Here is a 22,659-nt window from a genome sequence, read left to right on the forward strand (position 1 = left end):
GTTCAGTAGAGTACGATATATAGTCTACTGCCATGAAGATTAGAATAGAAACGAACATGTGTGTCATTATTGGACAAGTTCAGGTAGAAATCCGTTTCAAAACGTTTTAGTTTAGTAGAGGTTATCCCCCGCCCATCCCAACGCAAACCAATGATCCAGCACTATCAGAGTCCACTCACACCCACACACCAACTCCACAGGCTTTTCATGAGTAGCCTTTATAGCCAATGGAAGTAGCCTAGCCTACAACCAACACTGCGACTCGACTCAACTATCAATCAAAAACTTGCAAAACACACACAAACACACATTTGAATAGCCTCTCGCTGTTCTCACACATTGCGATCAGAAAAACTCCGCTCGTACCGAAAAGATCGCAAATCAGATATAACGCACAAGTATCCTACCTTTTCTTTTCTCCCTTTCGCTCTTTTTTTTATATTTCCCCTCGCGTCCTCCGTCACGACCGGTCGCTCAGCTCCACATATCACACGCGACAGATAGAATCCTAAATGTCTTTTGCTCTCCGGTTCCGCCAGAGAAGAACAGAACGTGACTTGGTGTTGTCGGTGGAGCGAGCTGAGCGTCTGCAGCGTCTCCAATGGGGCTCGAGCTGCTCGGTGTGTGTGTGTGTGTGTGTGTGTGTGTGGTATTGTGTGTCAGTGAGGGGGAGAGAGGGTGACAGCTCCTGGAGAGAATGAGCAGCGTGCGGGGGGTTCCCGTGAGCAAACGGTGGCGGGAATTTGTATGGAGTGACACGCACGCACACACACACACATTAAAGCATTTAATATACAGATTGAGCTGTCAGTGACTACCACTGAGTCAAAACTCAGAGATTAGGGCAGGCTATATTCTTGTCGCAGTAGGCCAGCCTAAATGTGTTTTTTGTGTGTGTGTGTGTGTGTAAATGTTTACTTATAGGCAGTGTGTTGTTTGTGTTGTGTTATTGTATTATTGAACTGTGTGTGGGTGGGGCTAAACATAAGCTATCATACAGCATCATCCTCTTTCTATTTAAACCTCCTTGTCATCTCAAACCTATATTTCAATCCTATTATCCACCTGAAGTCAACACTTTTAACACCTGACAGGCTCACAATGTCTGTTGCTATGGGGACCAGTGAGGTATACACCTCTGTTACTATAGAAACCAGGGACCTCAAAGTTATATTGTATATAAGCCAACAACTATATCTCAACACACATCTCTGATACACACGCACACATCTAATACACACACATACACACACACACCTTAGATCTTTCTCCAAATCCCTACTGGAATGTGGCTCCTATAACCACACCAGTGGTCACAAGGCGCATCACATGACACACAGGGTGTGTGTGATGTTAATGCGTGTGTGTGTGTATGGACAGTAACATGGTCTTTCCACGCTGCAGTAAAAATAAACATTGAGGCTCAATTGGAGAAGCCAGTCTGACTTCAGAAGACTAGAGGACATTTCAACACAAGTAACAGAGGTGGTTCAGTGAGCGATGGCTGCGCGATAACCTGACACCTGATGACTTGTGTTAGCTCCCCGCGGTAATAACTAGCGTATATAAGAGAGTAGATCCCCCGTCCCTTCCCTGTCTTGACCTGGTCTCAATCCAGGAACGCTCTGCACAACAAGGGTCCCTGGTCGTCTTCCAAAACATAACACACACGGTACAGTTGACTGACTGATCTGTCAGCGTTATACAGTACATTCACTGCCTTCCTGTCCTCCCCCCTTTACCCACGACCCCTATGTGTGTGTGTGTGTGTGTGTGTGTGTGTGTGTGTGTGTGTGTGTGTGTGTGTGTGTGTGTGTGTGTGTGTGTGTGTGTGTGTGTGTGTGTGTGTGTGTGTGTGTGTGTGTGTGTGTGTCTAAGCTCCTGCTGAAAGCAACAGATGCCAGAAATACAGCATCACTCACACAAAAATGCAGATGGGCAAGGACATCCAGGTCACACACACATCTCTCTCTCCATCCTCTTTCTCACGCTCCCTCCCTCCCTCCCTCCCTCCCTCCCTCCCTCCCTCCCTCCCTCCCTATCTATCTATCTATCTATCTATCTATCTATCTATCTATCTATCTATCTATCTATCTATCTATCTATCTATCTAGCTACAGTTGAAGTCAAAAGTTTACAGACACCTTAGCCAAATACATTTAAACTCAGTTTTTCACAATTCCTGACATTTTATCCTAGTAAAAATTCCCTGTCTTAGGTCAGTTAGGATCACCACTTTATTTTAAGAATGTGAAATGTCAGAATAATAGTAGAGAGAATGATTTATTTCAGCTTTTATTTCTTTCATCACATTCTCAGTTGGTCAGAAGTTTACATTCACTCAATTAGTATTTGGTAACATTGCCTTTAAATTGTTTAACTTGGGTCAAACGTTTCGGGTAGCCTTCCACAAGCTTCCCACAATAAGTTGGTTGAATTTTGGCCCATTCCTCCTGACAGACCTGGTGTAACTGAGTCAGGTTTGCAGGCCTCCTTGCTCACACACACTTTTTCAGTTCTGCCCACAAATGTTCTATAGGATTGAGGTCAGGGCTTTGTGATGGCCACTCCAATACCTTGACTTTGTTGTACTTAAGCCATTTTGCCACAACTTTGGAAGTATGCTTGGGGTCATTGTCCATTTGGAAGACCCATTTGCGACCGAGCTTTAACATCCTGACTGATGATTGCTCCCAAGGATCAACCAGACTTGTGGAGGTCTACAAGTCTTGGCTGATTTCTTTTGATTTTCCCATGATGTCAAGCAAAGAGGCACAGAGTTTGAAGGTAGGCCTTGAAATACATCCACAGGTACACCTCCAATTGACTCAAATTATGTCAATTAGCCTATCAGAAGCTTCTAAAGCCATGCCATCATTTTCTGGAATTTTACATGCTGTTTAAAGGCACAGTCAACTTAGTGTATGTAAACTTCTGACCCACTGGAATTGTGATACAGTGAATTATAAGTGAAGTAATCTGTCTGTAAACAATTGTTGGAAAAATGACTTGTGTCATGCACAAAGTAGATGTCCTAACCGACTTCCAAAACTATAGTTTGTTAACAAGAAATGTGTGGAGTGGTTGAAAAACGAGTTTTAATGACTCCAACCTAAGTGTACGTAAACTTCTGACTTCAACTCTATCTATCTATCTATCTATCTATCTATCTATCTATCTATCTATCTATCTATCTATCTATCTATCTATCTATCTATCTATCTATCTATCTATCTATCTATCTATCTATCTATCTATCTATCTATCTATCTATCTATCTATCTATCTATCTATCTATCATCTATCTATCTATCTATCTATCTATCTATCTATCTATCTATCTATCTATCTATCTATCTATCTATCTATCTATCAAATCAAATCAAATGTATTTATATAGCCCTTCGTATATCAGCTGAAATCTCAAAGTGCTGTACATAAACCCAGTCTAAAACCCCAAACAGCAAGCAATGCATGTGAAAGAAGCACGGTGGCTAGGAAAAACTCCCTAGGAAAAACTCCCTAGAAAGGCCAAAAACCTAGGAAGAAACCTAGAGAGGAACCAGGCTATGAGGGGTGGCCAGTCCTCTTCTGGCTGTGCAGGGTGGATATTATAACAGAACATGGTCAAGATGTTAAAATGTTCATAAATGACCAGCATGGTCAAATAATAATAATCATAGTAGTTGTCGAGGGTGCAACAAGCACGTCCGGTGAACAGGTCAGGGTTCCATAGCCGAAGGCAGAACAGTTGAAACTGGAGCAGCAGCACGGCCAGGTGGACTGGGGACAGCAAGGAGTCATCATACCAGGTAGTCCTGAGGCATGGTCCTAGGGCTCAGGTCCTCCGAGAGAAAGACAGAAAGAGAGAAAGAGAGAATTAGAGAGAGCATATTTAAATTCACACAGGACACCGGATAAGACAAGAGAAATACTCCAGATGTAACAGACTGACCCTAGCCCCCCGACACATAAACTACTGCAGCATAAATACTGGAGGCTGAGACAGGAGGGATCAGAAGACACTGTGGCCCCATCCGATGATACCCCGGACAGGGCCAAACAGGCAGGATATAACCCCACCCACTTTGCCAAAGCACAGCCCCCACACCACTAGAGGGATGTCTCCAACCACCAACTTACCGTCCTAAGACAAGAGTATAGCCCACAACGATCTCCGCCATGGCACAACCCAAGGGGGGGCACCAACCCAGACAGGAAGACCACGTCAGTGACTCAACCCACTCAAGTGACGCACCCCTCCCATGGACGGCATGGAAGAACACCAGTAAGCCAGTGACTCAGCCCCTGTAAAAGGGTTAGAGGCAGAGAATCCCAGTGGAAAGAGGGGAACCGGCAAGGCAGAGACAGCAAGGGCGGTTCGTTGCTCCAGCCTTTCCGTTCACCTTCACACTCCTGGGCCAGACTATACTTAATCATAGGACCTACTGAAGAGATAAGTCTTCAGTAAAGACTTAAAGGTTGAGACTGAGTCTGCGTCTCTCACATTGGTAGGCAGACCATTCCATAAAAATGGAGCTCTATAGGAGAAAGCCCTACCTCCAGCCGTTTGCTTAGAAATTCTAGGGACAATTAGGAGGCCTGCGTCTTGTGACCGTAGCGTACGTGTAGGTATGTACGGCAGGACCAAATCGGAAAGATAGGTAGGAGCAAGCCCATGTAATGCTTTGTAGGTTAGCAGTAAAACCATGAAATCAGCCCTTGACTTAACAGGAAGCCAGTGTAGGGAGGCTAGCACTGGAGTAATATGATAATTTTTTTTGTTGTAGTCAGGATTCTAGCAGCCGTATTTAGCACTAACTGAAGTTTGTTTAGTGCTTTATCCGGGTAGCCGGAAAGTAGAGCATTGCAGTAGTCCAGCCTAGAAGTAACAAAAGCATGGATTAATTTTTCTGCGTCATTTTTGGACAGAAAGTTTCTGATTTTTGCAATGTTACGTAGATGGAAAAAAGCTGTCCTGAAATCTATCTGTCTGTCTGTCTGTCTGTCTGTCTTTCTGTCTGTCTCTCTCCCTCCCCTTTTTACTCTCTTGCCCCTTTATGTCAGTCCTCTCTGTGTTTTGGTCAGTTAATGAATTAGTTTGTTAATTCATTTGTGATTTAGTTACATTAGTTCACTGCTTATCATTATTGACTAACTTAAGGTAACATTTTTGTACCTGAACATTTATATCAATAAAGTTGAGTTGAATTGAGCTGAGGATATGTCTGCTTCCTTAGCCCCAACAACAGCTGCCTCTCACCAGACAACAGCTGGGGGGGAGGGGAGGAGAATGAGCGTGAGGGAGAGGGAGAGAAAGAGAGGGTTTGAAACTAGATTTAACAGCCTACCTGTGGGTTTTGGTTTGTGGGGCACTTAACAGCAGGGGTACAGGGAGAGAGGGGAGGGGGGTGTCACGTCCTGACCAGTAAAAGGGGTCATTTGTCATTGTAGAATGGTCAGGTCGTGGCAGGGGGTGTTGTTTTTGGTGTGTTTTGGGGTTAGTTTGTTTCATGGGGATCTGTTCTAGTTTTCATTTTCTATGTTCATTTTCTATGTGTGGCCGAGTATAGTTTCCAATCAGAGGCAGGTGTCTTTCGTTGTCTCTGATTGGAAGCCATACTTAGGCAGCCTATTTTTTCCTGTGGGTTGTGGGTGGTTGTTTCCTGTACAGTCTGTGAACCTTACGGAACTGTCGATTGTCGTTTTGTTATTTTTGTTTAAGTGTTCACTTTATACGTTAATAAAAGAAGATGAGCACTCAACACGCTGCGCTTTGGTCTAATCCTTCCGACAGACGTGACAGGGGGGGGTGCATAGCCATGGGTAGTAGGGGTGCTGAGCCTTTGAAAAATCTGAATTTCAATAAAATATTAATAAAAATATATATACTTTATATATATATATTATTATTATTATTATTTTATTTTTTTTACAAAAGTAGTGCACTGGGCCTTTAAATAGTATTAGCGGACCAATATAGACATCTGTAACTTGGGCAAAACAAAAATTTCAGCATCTCTGCATCTTGCAGGTTTAAATAGTTGGAATTGTAAGAGTTGTTGCCCTGTCCCTTTCTCTGCGATTGTTAGTCTAATGGAATCCAGAAAGAACAAACATTTACATCAAAAGGTGCAAAGTTATGGGCAAAGACACAAAACATCCACATCAAATTAAATATTTTTCTTAATCAAATAACATGGTAAACAACCACTTTTTGTGCAGTAAAAATGTACCATCCTTACAAAGCACATAATGTAAATGTACTTTACTGTATTGTACATAGGCTGTTCATCTAGGTTTGTACATGTAGACTTTCCATCAGCATTTTGTTTTACATTTAACTAGGCAAGTCAGTTAAGAACAAATTCTTATTTGCAATGACAGCCTACCGGGGAACAGTTTGTTAACTGCCTTGTTCAGGGGCAGAACGACAGATTTTTACCTTGTCAGCTCAGGGATTCGATCCAGCAACCTTTCAGTTTTGCAACAAAGCAATCTTCAATCATGCTGCCAAACATACCCTCGTAAAACTGACTATCCTACCGATCCCTGACTTCGGCGATGTCATTTACAAAATAGCCTCCAACACTCTACTCGGCAAATTGGATGCAGTCTATCACAGTGCCATCCGTTTTGTCACTAAATCCCAATATACTACCCACCACTGCGACCTGTATGCTCTCGTTGGCTGGTCCTCGCTACATATTCGTTGCCAAACCCACTGGCTCCAGGTCATCTATAAGTCTTTGCTAGGTAAAGCTCCGCCTTATCTCAACTCACTCGTCACCATAGCAACACCCACCCGTAGCACGCGCTCCAGCAGGTATATTTTACTGGTCATCCCCAAAGCCAACACCTCATTTGGCCGCCTTTCCTTCCAGTTCTCTGCTGCCAATGACTGGAAGGAATTGCAAAAATTACTGAAGTTGGAGACTTATATCTCCCTCACTAACTTTAAGCACCAGTTGTCAGAGCAGCTTACTGATCACTGCAGCTGTACACAACCCATCTGTAAATAGCCCATCCAACCAACTACCTACCTCATCCCCATATTTGTTTTAGTTTTTCTGCTCTTTTGCACACCAGTATTTCTATTTGCACATCCTCATCTGCACATATATCACTCCAGTGTAAATTGTTAAATTGTAATTACTTCGCCACTATTGGCCTATTTATTGCCCTACCTCCTTACTTCCTTTGCACACACTGTATACAGATTTTTCTATTGTGTTATTGACTGTATGTTTGTTTATCCCATGTGTAACTCTGTGTTGTTGTTTTTGTCGCACTGCTTTGCTTTATCTTGGCCAGGTCGCAGTTGTAAATGAGAACTTGTTCTCAACTGGCCTACCTGGCCCAGTGCTCTAACAGCAAGGCTACCTGCCGCCCCAAAGGAAAGCCATGAAGAAAAACAATGCAGAATACAGTAACTGAGTACATTGAGATGTCAAGTGGATTGTGATGGTATGATGTGGCTCAGTTGGTAGTGCTTGCAATGCTAGAGCTATGGGTTTGATTCCCATGGGGGACCAGTATGAAAATGTACGCACTCCCTACTGTAAATTGCTCTGGATAACAGCGTCTACTGAAAAGGAATTAATAGCTAGACCATATCAGTTTTCACATTTGCAAAGTATACTGAACAGAAATGTAAACGCAACATGTAAAGTGTTGGTCCCATGTTTCATGAGCTGAAATAAAAGATCCCAGAAATGTTCCATACCCACAAAAAGCTTATTTCGCTCAAATTTGTTTACATCCCTGTTAGTGAGTATTTCTCCTTTGCCAAGATAATCCATCCACCTGTGGCATATCAATAAGCTGGGCACAATAAAAGGCAACACAAAGATGTGCAGTTTTGTCAGACAACACAATGCCACAGATGTGTCAAGTTTTGAGGGTGCATGCAATTGGCATGCTTACTGCAGGAATGTCCACCAGAGCTATTGCCAGAGATTTTAATGTTAATTTCTCTACGATAAGCCGCCTCACACGTCATTTTAGAGAATTTGACAGTACGTCCAACCGGCCTCACCACAGCAGACCACATGTAACCAGGCCAGCCCAGGACCTCCACATCCGGCTTCTTCACCTGCGGGATCGTCTGAGACCATTTCTGTCTGTAATAAAGCCCTTTTGTGGGGAAAAACACATTTTGATTGGCTGGGACTGTCTCCCAAGTGGGTGGGCCTATGCCCTCCCAGGCCCACCCATGGAAGTACGCCTGCCCACTAATGTGAAATCCATAGATTAGGGCCTAATTCATTTATTTAAATTGACTGATTTCTTTATATGAACTGTAACTCAGTAAAATCGCTGAAATTGTTGCTTGTTGGGTTTATATTTTTTGTATATTTCAAGAAACATACAGTTCCAGTCAAAAGTTTGGACACACCTACTCATTCCAGGTGTTTTCTTCATTTTTTCACAATTTTCTACATTGTAGAACAATAGTGAAGATATCAAAACTATGAAATAACACATATGGAAACATGTAGTAACCCAAAAAGTGTTAAACAAATCATAATATATTTAATATTTGAGATTCTTCAAAGTAGCCATCCTTTGCCTTGACAACAGCTTTGCACGCTCTTGCCATTCTCTCAACCAGCTTCATGAGGTAGTCACCTGGAATAAATTTAAATTAACAAGTGTGCCTTGGAAAGAAATTCCACAAATTAACTTTTAACTTCTTAATACGTTTTGAGACAATCAGTTGTTTTATGACAAGGTAAAGTTGGTATACAGAAGATAACTCTATTTGGTAAAATACCAAATCCATATTATGGCAAGAACAGCTCAAATAAGCAAAGAGAAATGACAGTCCATCATCCATCAATCCGGAAAATTTCAAGAACTTTGAAAGTTTCTTCAAGCGCAGTCGTAGAAACCATCAAGCGCTATGATGAAACTGGCTCTCATGAGGACCTCCACAGGAAAGGAAGACCCAAGTTACCTCTGCTGCAGAGGATAAGTTCATTAGAGTTACCAGCCTCAGAAATTGCTGCCCAAATAAATGCTTCACAGAGTTCAAGTAACAGACACTTCTCAACATCAACTGTTCATAGGAGACTGCGTGAATCAGGCCTTCATGGTCAAAATGCTGCAAAAAAAACACTACTAAAGGACACCATTAAGAAGAAGAGACTTGCTTGGGCCAAGAAACACGAGCAATGGACATTAGACCGGTGGAAATCTGTCCTTTGGTCAGATGAGTCCAAATTTGAGATTTTTGGTTCCAACCACCGTGTCTTTGTGAGATGCATAGTAGGTGAACAGATGAGCTCTGCATGTGTGGTTCTCACTGTGAATCATGGAGGAGGAGGTGTGATGGTGTGGAGGTGCTTTGCTGGTGATGCTGTCAGTGATTTATTTAGAATTCAAGTCACACTTAACTAGCATGGCTACCACAGCATTCTGCAGCGATGCGCCATCCCATCAGGTTTGCGCTTAGTGAGACTACCATTTGTTTTTCAACAGGACAATGACCACCTCCAGGCTGTGTAAGGGCTATTTGACCAAGAATGAGAGTGACGGAGTGCTGCATCAGATGACCTGGCCTCCACAATCACCCGACCTCAACCCAATTGAGATGGTTTGGGATGAGTTGGACCTCAGAGTGAAGGAAAAGCATCCAACAAGTGCTCAGCATATGTGGGAACTCCTTCAAGACTGTTGGAAAAGCATTCCAGGTAATACTGGTTGAGAGAATGCCAAGAGTGTGCAAATCTGTTATCAAGGCAAAGGTTGGCAACTTTGAAGAATCTCAAATATAAAATATGCTTTGATTTGTTTAACACTTTTTTGGTTACTACATGATTCCATATGTGTTATTTCATAGTTTTGATGTCTTCGCTATTATTCTACAATGTAGAAAATAGTAAAAATAAAGAAAAACCATTGAATGAGTAGGTGTGTCCAAACTTTTGACTGGTACTGTATATCAAGCATTATCAGATTAACTGTTTTGTACAGATAATTATCAGACTGAAATTACAAATGATGGTAATGTTTTTTTAATCCACAAAAGTAGTGCACTGGAACTTTACTATTCCTTTATTAGCATTAGCAGACCGATTCAGTATGGGCAAAAATGCTTTTAAATAAATCGCAGCACCCCCACCCCCAAAATACAAAATACTTCCCGCAGCTATTGGGGGGGGGCAGAACATCAGGATCACATCAATGAGCAAAGAGGCTCATGGGAGAAAAATTGGGCGTTGGCTATGGTGAGAAGAAGTGAGAAGTCAAAACAGACAGAAGAAGATGTGTGTGTGTGTGTGTGTGTTTGTGTGAGCACCAATAGAACAGTAGAAGACAGCCCTCTTTGTGTCTGAAAGTTCAGGGCTAAGATTCTGACTCACAGAGAGCAGCTCTCTGACCTCTGACCGTTGACGACTAACCCAAACCTCTCTCTCCCAGCCTGATTTCTATCCTATTATCCTAGTAGCCTGCCCTATTTCCTCCCTACCCCTTCCCTCTGGCCCTAACCCTTTCATGTTTGAAAGTCTGTAAATGTGGAAGAAATATAATGGAAGCCTTACATTATCACTACACTGTTTGGGAGTTTGAGTAGATTTCTTTTCAATGTTTGAATGTTGACTCAGATTTGCAAACAGGTGTGTGGATGAGCGTGGCTTTCTCTTTCTGCCCCAAGCACATTATTACAAGATCATTACAGAGTTATACTGTAGTAATCAGTGTGTGTGTGTGTGTGTGTGTGTGTGTGTGTGTGTGTGTGTGTGTGTGTGTGGATGGTGATTGTCACCCATGTCTTCCAGATGGCCGTCGAGACTCGAGACACACTAATTTTCTCCCCTAGACAAATTTAGCTAATCCACTTTCTTCCCTCTCCCCATTTTCCCCTCCTCCCCCTCTTTCATTCCCTCCTTCCTCTCTTGTTCTTGTACTATCGTCTCTTGGTATTGGGTGGGTGTGTGGGTGGTTGTGGGTGGGTGGGAGGGTGGGTGTGAGGCATTGGGGGCAGACTTATTGCCTCTGACTGACAGGAGTTATAGTAAATAAGTTAATATGAGTAAGTTACACATTTTTCCATTTCTCTCTGTCACACACACACCCTGAGGTGGTGGTTACAGTAATCTAGCAGGAATAAATGCATTTCCATTTCAGTCAGCCTCTGGCTCACAACTCAACACTTTGGTCCGCCACAGAAGAGAGGGAAGCTGGGAACAAGAAACACACACACACACACACACACACACACACACACACACACACACACACACACACACACACACACACACACACACACACACACACACACACACACACACACAGAATACTGAGAAGGTAGTTTCCAGTGGTTGAGCAAGAGACACATACATAAACACACACAAGGGGGAGTGAGCAAGTTCACACTTCTGGGAGAGAAAGAAAACACACCCATCGTCCATAATCTGACACGGTCTAGTGTTGCTGGTCTACACACACACGCACACACACAGTTGTGTTTTGGAAAAGGAGGGGGAGAGTTCAGATCTAAAATTCTATTCTGCTGTTTGTTTACGTTTCCAGGAGGGTCTCCAAGGGACGAGATACAGCGTGGGAAAAGAGAGAGAGAGAGAGACCATTAAAATACAATTAGGGAGGGTATAGTTCTGATCGAATCAAATCAAAGTTTATTGGTCACATACACAGATTTGCAGGTGTTATAGCAGGTGCAGTGAAATGCTTATGTTTCTAGCTCCAACAGGGCAGTAGAATATCTCACAATACAATATAAATACACAAATAATACATAAATGGATACAAGAAATCAAGAAAATGACAGAATGGGTCCAATCAACAATCCAGAGTAGATATATTACAGTGAGCATGTGTCAGAATCCAGAATATAAATATGTGGTGTGTATAGACAGTATATCATTTGGAAAGACAATGGTATGTTCCGTAGGAGGTATATTAGGCTAGGTATATTACAGTAGATACATTCACAGTGAGTAAACAACAGTATATTAACAGAATATGAGGGGGACAGCGTTCAATGACTCTATCTATACACATGGGGCATTAGTCTCAAGGTGCAGGGCAGAGTACCGGGCAGGTAGCCGGCTAGTGACAGTGTCTACGGTGCAGGGCAGAGTACCGGGCAGGTAGCCGGCTAGTGACAGTGTCTACGGTGCAGGCCAGAGTACCGGGCAGGTAGCCGGCTAGTGACAGTGTCTACGGTGCAGGGCAGAGTACCGGGCAGGTAGCCGGCTAGTGACAGTGTCTACGGTGCAGGGCAGAGTACCGGGCAGGTAGCCGGCTAGTGACAGTGTCTACGGTGCAGGGCAGAGTACCGGGCAGGTAGCCGGCTAGTGACAGTGTCTACGGTGCAGGCCAGAGTACCGGCTAGTAATGGCTTTTCAACAGTCTGATGGCCTGGAGATAGAGGCTTTTTTTAAGTTGGTCAGGACTCAGGACTTATGGTCAGGAAAAGCCCAAGCTGTAGCTGTCTTGTGATTCAGTGGCTGAATGTTCTTCTGGCCACTGACGACCCCTGCTGTCCTAAACCTAACAGTGCCAGTACAGACCACACCAACTTTTAATTCTGAGACCAATAGCGTCACCTACTGGTCATACTAGTTAACTGCCGTCCCGACCAAAAAACATAGTTTCCCATACTTCCATTTGCTGTAGGCTACCACACACTGGGGTAGTTAAGGGACCTTGGAGTGCAGTATTCTTAGCTTTATGATTAGGACTTTGCCAGGATTACAGTACCAGTCAAAAGTTTGAACACACCTACTCATTCAAGGGGTTTTCTTTATTTTTACTATTTTCTACATTGTAGATTTCTATCTCTGAGCTTACAAAGCGAGAACAAAGAAGCAAGAGATGGCAACATAATAGAAGACAGACTTTAAAGAGAACAGTTGCAATGGAGACCTACCTATCAGGCAACACACCATCTCAGTCACCAGATGGAGACCTACCTATCAGGCAACACACCACATCAGTCACCAGATGGAGACCTACCTATCAGGCAACACACCATCTCAGTCACCAGATGGAGACCTACCTATCAGGCAACACACCACCTCAGTCACCAGATGGAGACCTACCTATCAGGTAACACACCACCTCAGTCACCAGATGGAGACCTACCTATCAGGCAACACACCACCTCAGTCACCAGATGGAGACCTACCTATCAGGCAACACACCATCTCAGTCACCAGATGGAGACTTACCTATCAGGCAACACACCACCTCAGTCACCAGATGGAGACCTACCTATCAGGCAACACACCATCTCAGTCACCAGATGGAGACTTACCTATCAGGCAACACACCATCTCAGTCACCAGATGGAGACCTACCTATCAGGCAACACACCACCTCAGTCACCAGATGGAGACCTACCTATCAGGCAACACACCACCTCAGTCACCAGATGGAGACCTACCTATCAGGCAACACACCACCTCAGTCACCAGATGGAGACCTACCTATCAGGCAACACACCATCTCAGTCACCAGATGGAGACCTACCTATCAGGCAACACAACACCTCAGTCACCAGATGACTTGCAGCCAGAACACGAGGCTAACATACCTGTCCCTAACTTACCTGTCCCTGATTCACACCCTGATACCCCTTCCTCATCGTCTGCAACAGGAATTAGAAGTCTAATACTGGAAGGAAAAAGGTTGGAAGAGGTCGCTCAAAAACATAGAGATCTTTGCATGACAGAAGTCAAACTTGATAAAGCTTAACGGAAAACTGAGAAACAAAAAAAAAGGTATGATCAACTGATGAAGAAAATGGAGAGACAAGATTCCCCAAAGACAAAACAGAAAATGAAGGGAACTCTGAAGAACTTGAGAAGGATTTTATTGTTTCAAATTGCCATCATTGCAGAGTTGAAGCAAAAGTGTCAAAAAATGCCCAGTGCCAAGGACAAACAAGTGGCTTCAGAAATGCTCAGAGGCAACATCCTGAGAAAGTATGGCCTGGTAAAAGCTGCAAGCAGAGAATTTGGATTTTCAGCAAAAGCAATGAGGGCAAATGAAAACAGGCCAACTAGTCTGCAATACTTCAGGAAAAATCAGTGTAACAGAATTAGCACAGCCACAGAAGAGAAAATCACTAGATTCTATGAACGTGATGACAGCAGCAGAGCAACAACAGAAGCGCTTCTTGAATGGCACAATTCAGAACCTTTATCAGGATTTTAAGAGGGAATATTCTGAGATTAAAAAGTCCTACTATGAATTCTTTAAAAGACGTATTTTTTGGATTGTCAAGCCAACAGTCCAGAGATGACACATGCCTCGGCAAAACCCACGCCAACCTCCAGTTCATGGAGGACAAACTACAGCATCACAAAGTGATCAGCTGCAACAACAATCAAACCTTATTGAGTCTTTGTGCTGTGAGAACCTGAAGAAAGACTGTATGTACACAGAGTTCTCCCTTTGCCAAGCCAAAGAGCTCAAACTGACTTTGATGCTGGTGAGCAGACATGGTGGTTTGAGTGGAAAAACAAAGAGGGAAACCTGGAGAAGTTCCTTGTACATTTGACAGTATAAGCAAAGGTTTGTGGCACACTGCATACTCTACTGGAGGACTTCTCCAAAGGGTTGAAAGAGAAGTTGGGGAAACACGTGTACAACATTCGACACCAATACTCCAAAGAGAATTAAAAGAGAAGATCTGTGCTGACTTGCAAACTTCTATGGTGGTCATTGCCAAGGGTGTGACATTGAGCATGGAGTTGGTAGGACAGAACAAACACTCACTCTCAAGTCAAAGCCCTAGCTCCTAGAACAGGGTTAGCATACTAAACTACCAGGGATACTCCAGCTCTCTGACCTCATTCAAATGTCCCTCTCCATCTCTCCCCCTATCTCTCTGTCCTTCTCTCTCCCTCCCCCTCCTCCAGGGTGACCTGTGCCAGTATCTGGGTCTCAGTCACCACATCACAATGATTCGGGGGCCCACATTGGGTCTGGGGTCCCCGGGGGAGATGGCGGGAGGTCAGGGAGGCAGGGTGAGGGTGAGTGCGCGTGTACGAGCCCCCCGCCGCAGGGGGAGGAGAGGGGGGTCTGAGGAGGGCTGTGATGTTCAACCATGGAGGAGGATGGGCCCTGGGGACCACCAGTAAGTGTGTGTGTGTGTGTGTGTGTGTGTGTGTTTACCAGCATAAACACATCTAGTTCATGATGTAACCCTAATGTAACAACCTTTGGTTTCTCACTGTCTTCTTTTCTCTTTCTCTCCTTCTCTACTCCCCCATCTCTCTCTCCTTCTCTACTCCACCCATCTCTCTCTCTCTTTCTCTCCTCTACTCCCCCATCTCTCTCTCCTTCTCTACTCTCCCACCTCTCTCTTCCCCCTCTCCCTGTCTTCCTCTCAGAGATGGGGAGCTATGATGTCTTGTGTAGGCAGATGTCTGATGAGCTGAATGCAGTGGTTGTATCTGTTGAGTAAGTATTTCTCCTCTTTTCACACTATATTAGCTTCAGTTCTACACACACACACACACACACACACACACACACACACACACACACACACACACACACACACACACACACACACAACATGAAAGTCTTGGGTTCTTATAACGCTATAGTAACAAGTTAAGGTTTGGACAGAACTGTTACAAGGATTAAAAAGTGTTTTTTGTAAATTTTACCATAAGTGTGTGTGTGTGTAGGTACCGTCTGGCTCCAGAAGTGCATTTCCCTGTGCAGTATGAGGACTGTCTGGCTGCGGCCAAGCACTTCTTGGAGCCGGGAATTCTGGGAAAGTTGTCTGTGGATCCACAGCGCGTGGCTGTGTCAGGCGACAGCGCTGGAGGAAATCTCGCTGCAGCCGTCGCACAGCAGGTAACACACACACACACACACACACACACACACACACACACACACACACACACACACACACACACACACGTGTCTACAGGGACACTAACACACTCTCCCTCTCTTTACAGATCTCGGTAGATTACAGTGTGAGTGTGAAGTTCAGTGTTCAGGCGTTAATCTACCCAGTCCTCCAGGGTCTAGACCTCAACACTCCATCCCACCAACAGAACCACAACATACCCATGCTACACCGCTTTATGATGGCCAGGTACACACACGTACATGTTCACACACACAGGCGCACACAGTCACACACACACCTGTGTTAGTAACTCTTCTCTCTCTTTCTCTGTAGGTTCTGGCTGCTCTACCTGGGGGTTGATACCTCTCTCCATCCCATCCTCTTGTCCCCCTCCTTACTCCATCATCCCTCCATCCCTCCCTCCGTCCGCTCCCATCTCAACTGGACCACCCTTCTGCCGGCCAAACACATTCAGCATTACAAGCCTGTTGGCATGGAGACGGGGTCACAGGAGGTCACAGGGCAGGAGGGTGATCTTCTCCCGGGGTTGCTGGATGTCCGAGCGGCGCCGCTGCTGGCGGAGCAGGGGGTTCTGGGTAGAACGCCCGAGCTTACATCCTAACGTGTGAGTACGATGTGCTCAGAGACGATGGGTTGATGTACACCAGGAGGCTACAAGACGCGGGTGTCGCTGTTTCCAGCCAGCACTATGACGACGGTTTCCACGGCGCCTTAAGTTTAGTGCACTCGCCGTTTTACTTCGATGTGGGGAAAAGAATGATCAGAGGATACATGGACTGGCTGCAGGAAAACCTCTAGTGTGTGTGTGTGTGTGTGTGTGTCTATGCAGCTGCAAACCCAAAGCCATCTTGCAGTCAGAATTTCAGACCATTGTCCAGGTTAGACAAGCAGATGTTTTTAAGGCTTTTAAACTGGGTTCAACCTGATTGTTGACCTGGGTTAGAATGTCTCTATTACTGGGTTAAACTGGATCAAACTGGGTTGGACTGGTGTTTTAAACTGTGTTAGAATGTAAGAATATAACACATACACCGTTCCCTGATTGTAGCTGTTTGCACTCTGGTGTGTGTGTGTGTGTGTGTGTGTGTGTGTGTGTGTCACAATACATTTGGTCCAGTTAAACCCACACACACGTCCTCCTCTCCCAGCTCTGCTCACCTGAACAATACATATGCTGCATTTTAAACGTGCAGTCTTATGTCTGTCACACTAATACACTAAAATAAACTTCCATCTAAGCCAATCAATGTGCAGTGTTAGAACGTAGTAATCTGATGACTCCATAAGAGTCCTATTTCTAGAATAGATTGGGTTAAATTATGCAATGTGCACAACTGGGTTATACATCAATGCAATCTATATAGAATTGTGCCTAGATGGAAAAACAATGAGGACTCAAAAGGTAGGGTCATACAACACGATCCCTGGTGCTGTAAAAAGCAATAACAAACCTTGAAAATGAAGTATGTTCTTTAGACGGGGTATTGAGTGAGGACTTTTCAACCCACAACACAGAGCTTGATTGTTTTCCACTGAACAGAATGATCTCAGTTGTCCCCAGTAACTGCTGCTGGGTGTCAGTACTTTATGTACAATTATGATTGTAATGGTTGATAGATGTTTAACCCTCCAATAAATACTGATCAGTTTGAGTGTTTCCCTTGTTTTATACTGTAAGCCTACAGTGTTACACAAACGCACAGCCAGTGCAATATAGACACAGAGTTAAAAAATTATTTCAACATATGAGTGACACATGTATAAGTAAAAAATACTTTAAAGTACTAGTTTCTTTTCGGTATCTATACTTTACTAAACATATTTTTGCCTACTTTTACTTCACTACATTCCTAAAGAAAATAACCTTTTACGCCATACATTTATCCTGACACCCAAAAGTACAGTGACAGTTGGTAGTATTCATGAAAGTCATATGGGGTGAAAGCTATTGAAGTTTGAAGGAAGTGTTAATTGAAAGTCCATTCAATATCATAGAAAATAGCCATAGTCAGAAAATATTTAAGTATTTGCTGTAGATTGTACAGACAAGGTCCCTGAATAAATAACAGGTGGTTTTATTTATGAAACTCCTTAGGGGTGGAAGTTGTTTAAGTTTTAAGCAAGTCTTTATTATTTTACATTTTGTGATATTACATTTATAGAAAATAGCCCAAGTCAAAAACTACAGAAGTAATTGCTTTATATTGTATTGATGAGGTCCTTGAACCAATAAAGGTTGTTTCAAGTGATATGGGGTGGAAGCTATTGAAGTTAAAAAATACTTGTTTTCATACATGAAAATGTATTCATTGAAAACAGCCAAAGTAAAAAAAATAAGAAATACAAAAGTCATTGCCATAGATTGGACGGGCGAGGTCCCTGAACCAAAGTTGGTTGTATTCATCTAGTCCTATTGGGTGGAAGTATTTACGTTTTTTTGGAAGTATTTCTCTGTAAAGTGAATAAAAATGAATTGATAAAGTAAAAAAGCTCTGCAAATTGCCGTGGATTTGATAGCGATGTCATGTGGTTAAGAAACTATTGACATGTTTTATTAACATGCAAAAGTAGGCGTTGCAGTTTTAAGACGTTACCGCTGAGCAGAGGAGAGCAATGTTTTACATTTCGACTCCAAAAAGAAAATACGACACCGATGTGCAAAAACAAGGCGTGTAACTTGTTAACTATCGTCAGCGTATTCAGAATATGTCATTTCTATAATTATTGCATGTTCCGCTTTACAGGTATTAACGAGCAAAATTCCGAATCTTTAATATAAAAGCTAACTAAACGTTACACCACATTGGACTTTGGCAGTGTTGTCACACTGACTGCACTATGTTCCCTGTGATTTACGTGTTCATGTTGGGGAGATAGCTAGTAATACTGGTGTTACAAAGATGAAGTTGTCTTCTGTTGTCGTAACATTGATATTAACGGTGGGTGTTCCTTATTACATCTATACACCGTTACCTGCTGCCATCGAGGAGCCTTTGAAACTGATGCTGCTGGACGCCTTTTTCCGTGCTATGCTGCAAGTGGTAAGAAACAAGAAGAATAGCTATAAACCTAATCATACTTTACATTAGCTTGACAGTTCTTTATGGTAACGAGTAACGTTAGTAGGCAATGCAATGCTTTCTCTATTACTCGACCTATGTATCTATCAGGAATCAAGGTATGACCCAGATGCAAGGCAGGCAGGAAGGCAGAGGTCAGGTGGATCAAAGGTACAGGACGGCAGGCAGAGTGGTCAGGCGAGTAAGGGTCAAAAACCAGGAAGCGGAGACTGGGGACAAGCAGGCGCTGACACATAACCACTGGTTGACTTGACAAACAAGACGAACTGGCAACAGATAAACAGAGAACACAGGTATAAATACACAGGGGAAGATGGGCGACACCTGGAGGGGGGTGGAGCCAATCACAAAGACAGGTGAAACAGATCAGGGTGTGACAGTATCGGAGTCAGGGGCAGCAGGTTTAGGCCTATTGGTTGGAGACACTGAATTGGAGGCTATACTAGCTAGATAGTTTATGATGCAGCTAACATGTGATGCGTTGTAAAGCTAGCTAGTTAGTCTGAACAAGTAGAACATGTGAACTGATTTGGTTATAGACGTAAAACAATGCTTTACTGTGCTTTCTCCAGCCCTTGCGTGAAATCAGATGTGGATAATTAATTTGAACTAGCTAAATACAGCACAAACTCATTTCTAGTGTGTGTGTGTGTGGCCCTTCACCTAGATTTCACACAGTCATGGTGTAAGTAGTGCCTGGGGTAAAGACACATAAACAAACACGCACATACACACTGGGGTGAACAGAGCACCTTTAGCCATGTTGTAACTAGTGTCAGTGGAGAAGAGAGCAACATTCACATTGCCTAGACCCCAGGCTTTAGGCTAGTAGGTGAAAGGACAGACAGAGACAGATTGCTAATAGGGGCCTTGGGGAGCCCTATCCTGGTCAAAGATCTGTGCTGACTTGCAAACTCCTATGGTGGTCATTGCCAAACTACCAGGGATACTCCAGCTCTCTGACCTCATTCAAATGTCTCTCTCCCTCTCCATTTCTCCCCCTATCTCTCTGTCCTTCTCTCTCCCTCCCCCTCCTCCAGGGTGACCTGTGCCAGTATCTGGGTCTCAGTCACCACATCACAATGATTCGGGGGCCCACATTGGGGCTGGGGTCCCCGGGGGAGATGGCGGGAGGACAGGGAGGCAGGGTGAGGGTGAGTGACGTGGACTTTGACAGAGTCCCGGTGCGCGTGTACGAGCCCCCCGCCGCAGGGGGAGGAGAGGGGGGTCTGAGGAGGGCTGTGATGTTCTACCATGGAGGAGGATGGGCCCTGGGGACCACCAGTAAGTGTGTGTGTGTGTGTGTGTGTGTGTGTGTGTGTGTGTGTGTGTGTGTGTGTGTGTGTGTGTGTGTGTGAGTGTGTGTGTGTGTGTGTGTGTGTGTGTGTGTGTGTGTGTGTGTGTGTGTGTGTGTGTTTACCAGCATAAACACATCTAGTTCATGATGTAACCCTAATGTAACAACCTTTGGTTTCTCACTGTCTTCCTCTCTTTCTCTCTTTCTCTCCTTCTCCACTCCCCCATCTCTCTTTCTCTCCTTCTCTACTCCCCCATCGCTCTCTTTCTCTCCTTCTCTACTCCCCCATCTCGCCCTCTTTCCTTCTTTACTCCCCACATCTCTCTCTTTCTCTCCTTCTCTACTCCACCCATCTCTCTCTCTTTCTCTCCTCTACTCCCCCATCTCTCTCTCCTTCTCTACTCCCCCACCTCTCTCTTCCCCCTCTCCCTGTCTTCCTCTCAGAGATGGGGAGCTATGATGTCTTGTGTAGGCAGATGTCTGATGAGCTGAATGCAGTGGTTGTGTCTGTTGAGTAAGTGTTTCTCCTCTTTTCACACTATATTAGCTTCAGTTCTACACACACACACACACACACACACACACACACTCAACATGAAAGTCTTGGGTTCTTATAACGCTATAGTAACAAGTTAAGGTTTGGACAGAACTGTTACAAGGATTAAAAAGTGTTTTTTGTCAATTTTACCATAAGTGTGTGTGTGTGTGTGTGTGTGTGTGTGTGTGTGTGTGTGTGTGTGTGTGTGTGTGTGTGTGTGTGTGTGTGTGTGTGTGTGTGTAGGTACCGTCTGGCTCCAGAAGTGCATTTCCCTGTGCAGTATGAGGACTGTCTGGCTGCGGCCAAGCACTTCTTGGAGCCGGGCATTCTGGGAAAGTTGTCTGTGGATCCACAGCGCGTGGCTGTGTCAGGCGACAGCGCTGGAGGAAATCTCGCTGCAGCGGTCGCACAGCAGGTACACACAAACACACACACACACACGTGTCTACAGAGACACTAACACACTCTCCCTCTCTTTACAGATCTCGGTAGATGACAGTGTGAGTGTGAAGTTCAGTGTTCAGGCGTTAATCTACCCAGTCCTCCAGGGTCTAGACCTCAACACTCCATCCCACCAACAGAACCACAACATACCCATGCTACACCGCTTTATGATGGCCAGGTACACACACGTACATGTTCACACACACAGGCGCACACAGTCACACACACACCTGTGTTAGTAACTCTTCTCTCTCTTTCTCTGTAGGTTCTGGCTGCTCTACCTGGGGGTTGATACCTCTCTCCATCCCATCCTCTTGTCCCCCTCCTTACTCCATCATCCCTCCATCCCTCCCTCCGTCCGCTCCCATCTCAACTGGACCACCCTTCTGCCGGCCAAACACATTAAGCATTACAAGCCTGTTGGCATGGAGACGGGGTCATGGGAGGTCACAGGGCAGGAGGGTGATCTTCTCCCGGGGTTGCTGGATGTCCGAGCGGCGCCGCTGCTGGCGGAGCAGGGGGTTCTGGGTAGAACGCCGCGAGCTTACATCCTAACGTGTGAGTACGATGTGCTCAGAGACGATGGGTTGATGTACACCAGGAGGCTACAAGACGCGGGCGTCGCTGTTTCCAGCCATCACTATGACGACGGTTTCCACGGCGCCTTAAGTTTTGCGCACTCGCCGTTTTACTTCGATGTGGGGAAAAGAATGATCAGAGGATACATGGACTGGCTGCAGGAAAACCTCTAGAGTCCTATTTCTAGAATAGATTGGGTTAAATTATGCAATGTGCACAACTGGGTTATACATCAATGCAATCTATATAGAATTGTGCCTAGATGGAAAAACAATGAGGACTCAAAAGGTAGGGTCATACAACACGATCCCTGGTGCTGTAAAAAGCAATAACAAACCTTGAAAATGAAGTATGTTCTTTAGACGGGGTATTGAGTGAGGACTTTTCAACCCACAACACAGAGCTTGATTGTTTTCCACTGAACAGAATGATCTCAGTTGTCCCCAGTAACTGCTGCTGGGTGTCAGTACTTTATGTACAATTATGATTGTAATGGTTGATAGATGTTTAACCCTCCAATAAATACTGATCAGTTTGAGTGTTTCCCTTGTTTTATACTGTAAGCCTACACACACACACACACACACACACACACACACACACACACACACACACACACACACACACACACACACACAGCCAGTGCAATATAGACACTAAGTTTCAAAATGATTTCAACATATAGATGAGTGACACATGTATAATGCATGATACATTTAGCATGTTGCTTATTCTACCAATCCAATGATGTTAGCTCTACAACAGTGCTTAGGAAAGGAGCTGTGGCTAGGAGGGAAGGGGCAAGGGGCGTTGGTCAGACCGACCAATCACAGAGGAGATACCAAACCAACTT

The 22,659-nt window shown here is 44.3% G+C and overlaps 2 protein-coding genes and 1 pseudogene across 3 annotated transcripts in view; 2 read left to right on the top strand and 1 right to left on the bottom strand.

Moving 5' to 3' along the window:
- ppp2r3a (protein phosphatase 2, regulatory subunit B'', alpha) overlaps nucleotides 1-686 on the bottom strand; it is a 55,201-nt gene extending 54,515 nt beyond the window's left edge. For both annotated transcript variants that reach the window (XM_045697727.1, XM_045697726.1), the window contains exon 1: nucleotides 408-686. The gene's annotated coding sequence lies outside the window, so the exon portion shown is untranslated. The remainder of the gene's footprint in view (nucleotides 1-407) is intronic.
- Nucleotides 687-15,005: 14,319 nt separating this feature from the next.
- On the top strand, nucleotides 15,006-17,517 carry LOC106574582 (neutral cholesterol ester hydrolase 1-like; annotated as a pseudogene).
- Nucleotides 17,518-18,455: 938 nt separating this feature from the next.
- Nucleotides 18,456-22,341, top strand: LOC106574469 (neutral cholesterol ester hydrolase 1). Its single transcript, XM_045697729.1, has 6 exons — nucleotides 18,456-18,909; nucleotides 19,989-20,232; nucleotides 20,690-20,759; nucleotides 21,027-21,198; nucleotides 21,266-21,405; nucleotides 21,493-22,341. Exons 1-6 carry the CDS (start codon nucleotides 18,769-18,771, stop codon nucleotides 21,977-21,979), a joined length of 1,254 nt encoding a protein of 417 aa, XP_045553685.1. The 5' UTR covers nucleotides 18,456-18,768; the 3' UTR covers nucleotides 21,980-22,341.
- Nucleotides 22,342-22,659: the final 318 nt, after the last annotated feature.

The sequence above is a fragment of the Salmo salar genome, chromosome ssa16, assembly GCF_905237065.1.
Source record: "Salmo salar chromosome ssa16, Ssal_v3.1, whole genome shotgun sequence".
NCBI lineage: Eukaryota > Metazoa > Chordata > Actinopteri > Salmoniformes > Salmonidae > Salmo > Salmo salar.

What these genes read in the sequence shown, in the direction of transcription:
- LOC106574469 (XM_045697729.1), top strand. Translation starts at nt 18,769, where the DNA reads ATGAAGTTGTCTTCTGTTGTCGTAACATTGATATTAACGGTGGGTGTT. An exon ending in GCAGTGGTTGTGTCTGTTGA is followed by an intron (nt 20,760 to 21,026) that starts GTAAGTGTTTCT and finishes GTGTGTGTGTAG; the next exon opens with GTACCGTCTGGCTCCAGAAG. An exon ending in CACCGCTTTATGATGGCCAG is followed by an intron (nt 21,406 to 21,492) that starts GTACACACACGT and finishes CTTTCTCTGTAG; the next exon opens with GTTCTGGCTGCTCTACCTGG.